The sequence below is a fragment of the Capra hircus genome, unplaced genomic scaffold (genome assembly GCF_001704415.2).
Source record: "Capra hircus breed San Clemente unplaced genomic scaffold, ASM170441v1, whole genome shotgun sequence".
Classification (NCBI taxonomy): domain Eukaryota; kingdom Metazoa; phylum Chordata; class Mammalia; order Artiodactyla; family Bovidae; genus Capra; species Capra hircus.
Window position 1 is genome coordinate 7139 of NW_017205332.1, and position 11393 is coordinate 18531.

At 37.9% G+C, this 11393-nt stretch overlaps 1 protein-coding gene across 1 annotated transcript; it reads left to right on the forward strand.

Annotated features, from left to right (window-relative positions):
• The first annotated feature begins 3235 nt into the window (after nucleotides 1-3235).
• LOC108635114 (heat shock transcription factor, Y-linked-like) lies at nucleotides 3236-4941 on the forward strand. The gene is given in 3 exon segments (XM_018045396.1): nucleotides 3236-3670; nucleotides 3672-3746; nucleotides 4174-4941. Coding segments are annotated over 3 exon segments (1278 nt in total).
• Nucleotides 4942-11393: the final 6452 nt, after the last annotated feature.

The following is an 11393-nucleotide window of genomic DNA, read 5'->3' on the forward strand; positions in this document are numbered from 1 at the left end:
ATTTGTCCATTTTGCATGAAATATTCCCGTGGTATCTCTAATTTTCTTGAAGAGATCTCTAGTCTTTCCCATTCTATTGTTTTCCTCTATTTTTTGCATTCATCACCGAGGAACGCTTTATTATCTCTCTTTGCTATTCTTTGGTACACTGTATTCATATGGGTATATCTTCCCTTTTCTCCTTTGCCTTTTGCTTCTCTTCCTTTCTTAATTATTTGTAAGGCCTCCTCAGACAACCATTTTGCCTTTTTGCATTCGTTTTCTTGGAGATGATCTTATCACTGCCTCCTGTACAATTTCATGAACCTTCAAATGTAGATCTTCAAGCACTCTATTATGCCTAATCCCTTAAATATTTTCTCTTGTCCACTGTACCATCATAAGGGATCTGATTTAGATCATACCTGAATCATCTAGTGGTCTTCCCTACTTTCTTCAATTTAAGTCTAAGTCTATAGCAAATACAGAGCTTCCACTCTGAACCTTCCTTCTTACAAGTATTTGTCCACTGTTTTAGAGCACTTTTGCTGCACCTATTTATCTTCACTCTGAAACATATGTACCGTCACTCCTGAAAGGATGCTCAAGTGCATGCATTTAACTCCTACTGTGTCTATGCTCCAGAGTAGTCATACCAATCTACTAAGCTTGCATTCTGCCACATGCATCTTCCACTACTTGGACTATGATACTGAGGTCATGCTGCATCTGCATAGTTGCAATCTCAAGCTTATCTTCTTTGACTTTCAGCTTTTATACCAGCATACATGTTCTGCCCCTCCTAAGCCCACTTTCTTGAATAGATATGAAACAACCGTTGAGGTTGCATTCTGGAGCATGTCCCTGCTATTTCTGAATGCATTTAATTTTATTTCTTCCTATTTATTTTAAAAATGATTTATTTTAATTGGAATAGAATTTCTGTGTATTAGTGTGATGGCTTTTGACATATACATCAACATGAATCAGGCACATGGATTCATATGTCCCCCTATCCTGAACACAACTCAAACCTCCCTTGTTAACCCATGCTTCTGGGTTCTTCCACAGCACAAGAATGGGATGCATCTTTCATGTATTGAACTTGCACTGGTCATCTCTTTTATATGTGGTAATGTACCTGTTTCAATGCTATTATCTCAAATCATCCCATCCTTGAACTCTCTCATTGAGTCTAACAGTATGTTCTTTATATGTGGATCTTTTTTACTAGCCTTCATGCAGGATCATTGTTACTGTCTTCCTAAATCCCATTTATATGCATTAATCAACAATAACTACCTCTCTCTTTCTAACGTTTTTTTTTTTTTTTTTTTACTCTGAATAATAGGCTGCAGGTTGAACTGCCTCATTAAAAGTGACACAAATATATGTTTGTTTGTTTTTTTTTCTCTAGCTAAGTAATATTCCATTTGGATATATAGCAAATCTTCCTTATATTTTCATTGGCTGATGTGCATCTTGATTACTTCCATGTCATAGCTTTTGTAAAGAGAATTGAAATAAACACTGGGGTACATGTGTCTCTTCACTGTAATTACCTCTGGGTATATGCCAAGAAGTGGGGTTGTTCAGTCATATGACAGTTCTAGTCCAAGTTTCTCAAGGAATCTACAATCTGTTCTGCATACAGGTTGTACCAGTTTGTGGTATCACTAACAGTGTTTTAGGATTAACTTTTCTCCACACTCTCTCCAGGATTTCGTGCTTGTAGAATTTCTGGTGATGGCCACTCTGAACAGTGTGATATGACTGTGATATATCCTGTGAACAGTTTCAGAGATGTTAAAGCCCAAACCAGGGCTGAAATTTAAGTACGTAGTTGGAACTAGACGGTCGATGATGTGGACTCCCAACATCCTCAGTAATAGGACATTAGTACAATGTCCCAATATTGATCACAGACCCCATGTTCCACCCTCTCTCAGTCATTAAAATATTTCCTCTGAAAGTATTTGGAGATTTGCGTCTTTGAAGCACCAGCTGCTAAAACACCTTGCTCGGTACTACAATAAGCACATTTTTTTTTTTTCCCCGCCCTCACTGAAACCCGGTCAGTTCATAAATTTTTTTGCACAAAAGCAAGTAGCCAAGTTTGCGAGGGTAACACTACCGAATATTAAGAATGTGTGTATAGAAGAATGATAAATCACGCATATTTCAGAAATTAAGTAGATTTATTGATGTGATTTTTCAATAACCCTGTATGTGAGACAGCAAAAGAGACACAGGTGTCTAGAACATTATTTTGGACTCTGTGGGAGAGTGAGAGGGTGGGATGACTTGGGCGCATGGCATTGAAACATGTATAATATCATATATGAAATGAGTCGCCAGCCCAGGTTCAATGCATGATATTGGATGCTTGGGGCTGGTGCACTAGGATCACCCAGAGGGATGGCATGGGTAGGGAGGAGGGAAGAGATTCAGGAAGGGGAACACATGTATACCTGTGGCGGATATATGTTAATGCATGGCAAAACAAATACAATAATGTAAAGTAATTATCCTCCAATTAAAATATATAAATTTACTTTTTTAAAAGAAATCATCCAAAAACCTCCATACCTACATTGAAACCAAGTACCACCCAAGAGCCAATAAGTTCCAGAGCAAGACATACCACGCAAATTCTCCAGCAACACAGGAACATAGACCAGAGCATCAATATACAGGCTGCCCAAACAGCAAACCCATAGACATCTCAAACCTCACTACTGGACACTTCATTGCACTCCAGAGAGAAGAGATGCAGCTCCACTCATCAGAACACTGACGCAAGCTTCCCTAACCAGGAAATTTGACAAGCCACTCATCCAACCCCAGCCACAGGGAGGAACCCCCACAATAAAGAGGAACCACAAACTGCCAGAAAGAGAAACGCCATCCCAAACACAGTAACAAAAAAAAAAAAAATCTTTAGTAATGAGATTTCGCATATTTCATGGTTTTGGTTACTATTTCTGTCAGCAGTCTGTATTTTAAGTTGATGGTGAAGTAAACACTGGTTGAACATTACCCTTCAATTGCTAGGAGACCAGTGACTTTGTGATGTCACAACAAACTTCTGATTGCTAGGAGACCAGTGATTTTGCGATGTCACAGCTTTTTGACTGGGAGGACCTCTGTGATGGTCTAAAGAGTTTCTCTCTGCAGGCCAGGCAGACATCATTTGAAGTTGCAGTGTGTAAAACCAGACAAATGAGAAAGTTATCTGAAGAAAGGTTTCTCTGAGATGGCACATATTTCTTCAGAAATTCAAGATGGGCCTCCTAAAGATGAATCCACTGATTCAGAAACCTCCATTAGATCTTCTTTGTATGATTATACAACTGGGGACTCAGTTTTGAGGTCTATGATTGAAGAATATGCTTTTCAAGCTTTGTCTGAGGATCTTGTGATCAAAAGGCCACACTACACATATTCTGTCTCTGAAACAGATGATGGGAATGATTTTCTTTCACTCACATTTCCACGAAAACTTTGGAATATAGTTGAAAGTGATCAGTTTGAATCTATTTGGTGGGATGAGACAGGCACATGTATAGTGATCAATGAAGAACTCTTTAAGAAAGAAGTCTTGGAAAGAAAGGATCCTTTCAGAATATTTGAAACCAAGAGTATGAAAAGTTTCATTCGACAGCTTAACCTTTATGGATTTCATAAAAAACCGACAAAGTGTTCAAAGATCGGCTTCACTACCTGTCTTTTTGGAAGAAGAAAACAACATCTCTCTTTTGAGTAAGGTATTCCAAAATTTTCACTTATTGGCAATATGTCAGATTAAATCATGTGACCTAGAAAGCATGTTCATATATGTAGCTAAAATGGAATTTCAACTTGAGATATCAAATTGTTGAAAAAGTTTTATGTTTTTGAAGTTGAAAACAGCTGGAGGTTAAAATATTGGATGTTAACAAACTTTCCTATCAACTTGAAACCAGATATAAATTCTGAAGCTACTTAAAGTGGTATTTGCTGTATATATACAACATACTTTTAGTTGAGAATATTCTTTCTAACATGTTACCTGTTAAAACTACCAACAGAGGTATTTTATTTGATGTTATTTAATTGGTTCCATTAAAGGGATACGTTTTTATAACTTAGCTTTGTTTGTCAGTTTTACCTGGGTTTATAAAGCAACTAAATAATTTAATTCTTTTATTTTAGTTACAGACCTACTATAATCCAAATTTCAAAAGAGGCCATCCCCAACTTTTAGTAAGAATGCAAAGAAGAGTTGGAATTAACAATGTGTCTCCAATATCTTCATTAGTTCAAGGTAACAAGAAGCGTGCTAAAGCAAGTGTCAAAAAGGATGATCATAACTCTGAATTTCTTCCCGAAATGAGTGGAGAGAGCGCATTTCCAGCTTCCACAAGTTTAAGTGTGCCTTTCATACAAAAGCCTCATACCAGCCAGATAGTCGCTAATACCAGTGCCCTATCTCCATGTGACTTACCTAACCCATCAGCAATATCAGTTAGACACACAGACCAGATTGTGGTAGATCAACCTGAAGTTTTAAAAAAACTGAGCATTTTTAATTGGCACTCACAGAGAAGCTACACTCAAGCAAACGGCCACGTTGAGGACTTTGCTACTACAACTACATCTACTTCTCAGAACCACATCGAATCTCCATTACAGAGCAGTTATTCTGGACTGATGGTGGAACCTTCTAAATTTCCAGACAGGCATAGCGATATGTCAGCCCATGACAATCCTTTTCTTAACCTGCAAGAGAGAGGCAGCTCATGGTTCTCAGTGCCAACAATCGCTGATACATCTGTCTCCTCTCTTTCAAGTAAACTCATCAATACATCTGCCTCCTCTCTTTCAAGTAAACTCATCAATAATCATCATTACGTGAAAACCATCCTAATTAAAACTGATCTGTCAAATACATGTCAGATTATGGAGCCTAAAGGAGATTGAAATTTACGTTTGGAGATGTCAACAAATATCTACAATTCTTGTATTTGAACAATAAATTTCCATGTTCAACTTCATAGTTTCATTTTTTTTATTTCAAACAAGGAAGAGTAAAATGAGGCTTTAGTTCAATAGTTGGCTATTTTACTGCATGGTTTTATAAACTCGTCAGTTCAAGAAAATATTCGTTATGCATCCTAGATCAATGACACCTGATATAATATTTGTAAGCAAGCAAATGAGAACAAAGGGAAAAGACGTAATGGATGTAAAGTGATTTCTGAAATCATCCCTGATGAAATGAAGGGGTGCCTAAATTAGGATGTTATGGGTGAAGGAAGAGATTCAAATAAAGTTAGAAAAATGAAAATACACAGTATGAACTTCAGTGCATTCACACATTATATTCTATTAGTTACTGGTAGAGTCTTAAAAGGTTAGACAGCGATTGCTTTCTTTATAGAAATTCATTCTGTCCTTGAAAATATAGATATTGTAGCATGTCCAAAATCTTGATCACAATTATGCCATCACTGTGATCACAAAGATAACATGACATAATCAGTGGCTGGCCCATGGTCAGCACAAGATACGTACTTTACAAGTGGTATTCTATAGGGTTATTTTTGCTCTGCTGTATTTAAGGCCCATCTTTATTTCCTGACACCATGATTCCACTGTATAATTCCAAATGCAGGTTTAGATGTTGCTTATCTGTCGCCATAGAGACAGAATAAGTTCCTGGTGGTGACTGCAGCACATCAGCATGGTTAAAGTTCATGGAAGAAATGATATCTGTTTTCCTTAGTAATTTCATTATCTTTCTCTTATACTGTGCTTCTGAAGCTACAATCACACAAATTATTTCAATCATGCTAAGCCCTTCCTCACAACATTGTCTCAACACTTTCTTTGGATTGGAAGGAACTTCTGTTTGCCCTCCCATGAAGGAGAGCACAGATATCAGGTCTTCAATGTATCTTTCACATCAGCTGAAACATAGAGCCTACCAATGGACAAATTTTACGTGCTTACTGAATGATCAATAAAAGAAATGTGATAACCAATCAAATGCTCTACACTTTACTCAACAACATTCTATAACCTGCACTACTATCATAATTCACCTTTGCTATTTACTGAGAAAATGTTCCAAGTTGATAAATATGTATTATATTTACATGGATGTACGATTTCTCGGGAGGCATGTATTCCCGTGTTTTGAAGAATATTTCACCTTTTGATGTCATTTTTCTCTTATTATGTTGTGTCAATCAAAGTCTTTTGCATAGGCAAATAGGAGTAGATGCTTTCTTGGAGTTCTCTTGCTTTTTGGAGGACACAATAGGTGTTGACAATTTAATCTCGATTCCCCTGCCCTTTGTAAATCCAGCTTGAATATCTGGAAACTCATGGTTCACATTCTGTTGAAACTTGGCTTGGGAATTTTGAGCAGTTTTTTGCGACTCTGTGCTATTGCTGCTGCTGCTAATTTGCGTCAGTCATGTTCGACTCTGCGCAACCCCGTAGACAGAAGCCCACCAGGCTGTGCTGTCCCTGGGATTCTCCAGGCCAAGAACACTTGAGTGGCTTGCCATTTCCTTCTCCAATGAATGAAAGTGAAAAGAAAAAGTGAAGTCGCTCAGTCATGCCTGACTCTTCACCACCCCATGGACTGAAGCCCTACCAGGCTCCTCCATCCATGGGATTTTCCAGGCAAGAGTACTGGGGTGGGTTGCCATTGCCTTCTTCACAGCTGTGTGAGATGTATGCAATTAAGCAGTTGTGTGGACATCCTTTGATTGCCTTTCTTTGAGGTTGGTATGAAAACTGATCATTTTCAGTCCTCTGGCCATAGCTGAGTCTTCCAAATTTGTTGGCATATGTGAGGGCGGCCACACTCAGAGCATCTTCTTTCAGAATTTGAAATATCTCAACTGAATTCCATCACCTCACGAGCTTTGTTTGTAAGCATGCTTCCTAAGTCCCGTAGACTTTGTATTACAGGACGTCCATCCCTAGGTGAATGATTCATACCATCGTCCTTCACTGGGTCATGAAGACCCTTTGGGCATAGTTCATCTGTTTATTTTTCCCACCTCCTCTTAATAGCTTGTACTTCTGTTATGTCTGTACCATTTCTGTCCTTTATTGTGCCCATCTGTGTATGATTTTTTCCTTGGAATCTCTGATTTTCTTGACGCGATCAGTAAGGATAAAATTCTATTTATTTCCTTTATTTATTGGCTTTGATAACTGTGGAAGGTGTTATCTCTTTTTACTATTCCTTAGGACTCTGCATCAAATGTGCATCGTTTTCCTTTTTCTCTTTTTGTTTTAGCTTCACTACTCTTCTCAGCTCTTTTGAGGCCAGGTAACTTTCAGTTCAGTCGCTCAGTCATGTCCGACGCTTTGCAACCACTGAATTGCAGCACGCCAGGCCTCCCTGTCCATCACCAACTCCTGGAGTTCACTCAGACTAACATCCGTCGAGTCAGTGATGCCATCCAGCTATGTCATCCTCTGTCGTTCCTTCTGCTCTTGCCCACAATCCCTCCCAGCATCACAGTACTTTCCAATGAGTCAACTCTTCGCATAAGGTGGCAAAGTACTGGAGCTTCAGCTTGAGCATCATTCCTTCCAAGGAAATCCCAGGGCTGATTTCCTTCAGAATGGACTGGTGGTATCTTTTTTCAGTCCAAGAAAATTTCAGGAGTCTTTCTCCAACACCACAGTTCAAAAGCATAATTCTTTGGCACTCAGCCTTCTTCACAGTCAACTCACACACATAACATGACCTCAGGAAAAACCATGCCTTGACTAGATGGACCCTAGTCAGCAAAGTAATGTCTCTGCTTTTGAATATAACATCTAGGTTGGTCATAATTTTTCTTCCAAGAGTAAGTGTCTTTTAATTTCATGGCTGGCAATCACCATCTGCAGTGATTTTGGAGCCCCCAAAATAAAGTCTGACACTGTTTCCACTATTTCTCCATCTATTTCACGTGAAGAAATGGGACCGGATTCCATGATTTCGTTTTCTGAAAGCTGAGCTTTAAGCCAATTTTTCAGTATCCTCTTTCACTGTCATCAAGAGGCTGTTTAATTCCTTTCACTTTGTGTCATAAGGATGGAATCATCTGCATATCTGAGGTTATTGATATTTCTCCCGCAGTCTTGATTCCAGCCTGTGTTTCTTCCAGTACAGCGTTTCTTGTGATGTACTCTGCATAGAGGTTAAATAAGCAGGGTGAAAATATGCAGCCTTGATGCACTTCTTTCCTTCCTTTTTTTTGTGTTTTTTTTTTTAATTTTTTTTAATTTTTATTTTATTTTACTTTACAATACTGTATTGGTTTTGCCATACATTGACATGAATCCACCACGGGTGTACATGCGTTCCCAAACATGAACCCCCTCCCACCTCCCTCCCCATAACATCTCTCTGGGTCATCCCTGTGCACCAGCCCCAAGCATGCTGTATCCTGATCAGACATAGATTGGAGATTCGATTCTTACAAGATAGTATACATGTTTCAATGCCATTCTCCCAAATCATCCCACCCTCTCCCTCTCCCTCTGAGTCCAAAAGTCTGTATACACATCTGTGTCTTTTTTTGCTGTCTTGCATACATCATCATTGCCATCTTTCTAAATTCCATATGTCTGTGTTAGAATACTGTATTGGTGTTTTTCTTTCTGGCTTACTTCACTCTGTATAATTGGCTCCAGTTTCATCCAACTCATCAGAACTGATTCAAATGTATTGTTTTTAATGGCTGAGTAATACTCCATTGTGTATATGTACCACAGCTTTCTTATCCATTCATCTGCTGATGGACATCTAGGTTGTTTCCATGTCCTGGCTATTATAAACAGTGCTGCAATGAACATTGGGGTCATGTGTCTCTTTCAATTCTGGTTTCCTTGGTGTGTATGCCCAGCAGTGGATTGCTGGGTCATAAGGCAGTTCTATTTGCAATTTTTAAGGAATCTCCACACTGTTCTCCATAGTGGCTGTACTAGTTTACACCAACAGTGTAGGAGGGTTCCCTTTTCTCCAAACCCTCTCCAGCATTTATTGCTTGCAGATTTTTGGATCGCAGACATTCTGAATGGTGTGAAGTGGTACCTCATTGTGGTTTTGATTTGCATTTCTCTAATAATGAGTGATGTTGAGCATCTTTTCATGTGTTTGTTAGCCATCCGTATATCTTCTTTGGAGAAATGTCTATTTAGTTCTTTGTCCCATCTTTTGATTGGGTCGTTTATTTTTACTGGAATTGAGCTGCATAAGTTGCTTGTATATTTTTGAGATTTGTTGTTTGTCAGTTCCTTTGTTTGCTATTATTTTTTTCCCATTCAGAAGTCTGTCGTTTCACCTTGCTTATATTTTCCTTTGTTGTGGAGAAGCTTTTAATTTTAATTAGATCCCATTTGTTTATTTTTGCTTTTATTTCCAGAATTCTGGGAGGTGGATCATAGAGGATCCTGCTGTGATTTATGTCAGGGAGTGTTTTGCCTATGTCTCCTCTAGGAGTTTTATAGTTTCTGGTCTTATGTTTAGATCTTTAATCCATTTTGAGTTTATTTTTGTGTGTGGTGTTAGAAAGTGATCTAGTTTCATTCTTTTTGTGTTGACCAGTTTTCCCAGCACCATTTGTTAAAGAGATGTCTTTACTCCACTGTATATTCTTGCCTCCTTTTTCAAAGATAGGTGTCCATATGTGTGTGGATTTATCTCTGGGCTTTCTATTTTGTTCCATTGATCTATATTTTTCTGTCTTTGTGCCAGTACAATACTGTCTTGATGACTGTGGCTTTGTAGTAGAGCCTGAAGTCAGGCAAGTTGATTCCTCCAGTTCCGTTCTTTTTCAAGATTGCTTGGCTATTCAAGGTTTTTTGTATTTCCATACAAATCTTGAAATTATTTGTTCTAGTTCTGTGAAAAATATGGCTGGTAGCTTGATAGGGATTGCATTGAATCTGTAAATTGCCTTGGGTAGTATACTCATTTTCACTATATTGATTCTTCTGATCCATGAACGTGGGTATATTCCTCCATCTAGTTGTGTCCTCTTTGATTTCTTTCAGCAGTGTTTTATAGTTTTCTATACATAGGTCTTTAGTTTCTTTAGGTAGATATATTCTTCCTAAGTATTTTATTCTTTTTGTTGCAATGGTGAATGGAATTGTTTCCTTAATTTCTTTTTCTACTTCTCATTATTAGTGTATAGGAATGCAAGAGACTTCTGCGTGTTGATTTTATATCCTGCAACCTTACATATTCATTGATTAGCTCTAGTAATTTTCTGGTGGAGTCTTTAGACTTTTCTATGTAGAGGATCATGTCATCTGCAAACAGTGAGAGTTTTATTTCTTCTTTTCCAATTTGGATTCCTTTTATTTCTTTTTCTGCTCTGATTGCTGTGGCCAAACTTCCAGAACTATGTTGAATAGTAGTGGTGAAAGTGGCAGCCCTTGTCTTGTTCTGACTTTAGGGAAATGCTTTTCAATTTTTCACCATTGAGGATAATGTTTGCTGTGGGTTTGTCATATATAGCTTTTATTATGTTGAGGTATGTTCCTTCTATTCCTGCTTTCTGGAGATTCTTATCATAAATGGATGTTGAATTTTGTCAAAGGCCTTCTCTGCATCTATTGAGATAATCATATGGCTTTTATTTTTCAATCTGTTAATGTGGTAATTACATTGATTGATTTGTGGATATTGAAGAATCCTTGAATCCCTGGGATAAAGCCCACTGGTCATGGTGTATGATCTTTTAATGTGTTGCTGGATTCTGATTGCTAGAATTTTTGTTGAGGATTTTTGCATCTATGTTCATCAGTGATATTGGCCTGTAGTTTTCTTTTTTTGTAGTATCTTTGTCAGGATTTGGTATTAGCGTGATGGTGGCCTCATTGAATGAGTTTGGAAGTTTACCTTCCTCTGCAATTTTCTGGAAGAGTTTGAGTAGGATAGGTATTAGCTCTTGTTGAAATTTTTGGTAGAATACAGCTGTGAAGCCGTCTGGACCTGGGCTTTTGTTGCTGGAAGATTTCTGATTACAGTTTCAATTTTCGTGCTTGTGATGGGTCTGTTAAGATTTTCTATTTCTTCCTGGTTCAGTTTTGGAAAGTTGTACATTTCTAAAAATTTGTCCATTTCTTCCACGTTGTCCATTTTATTGGCATATAATTGCTGAAGTAGTCTCATGATCTTTTTGTATTTCTGTGTTTTCTGTTGTGATCTCTCCATTTCCGATAAAATAGACTAAAAACAAAGGATGTGAAAAGAGAACAAAGAAGGCCACTACATAATGTTCAAAGGATCAATCCAAGAAGAAGATATAACAATTATATTATATATGCAACCCAATATAGGAGCTCCGCAATATGTAAGACAAATGCTACAGGTATGAAAGGGAAATTAACAATAACACAATAATAGC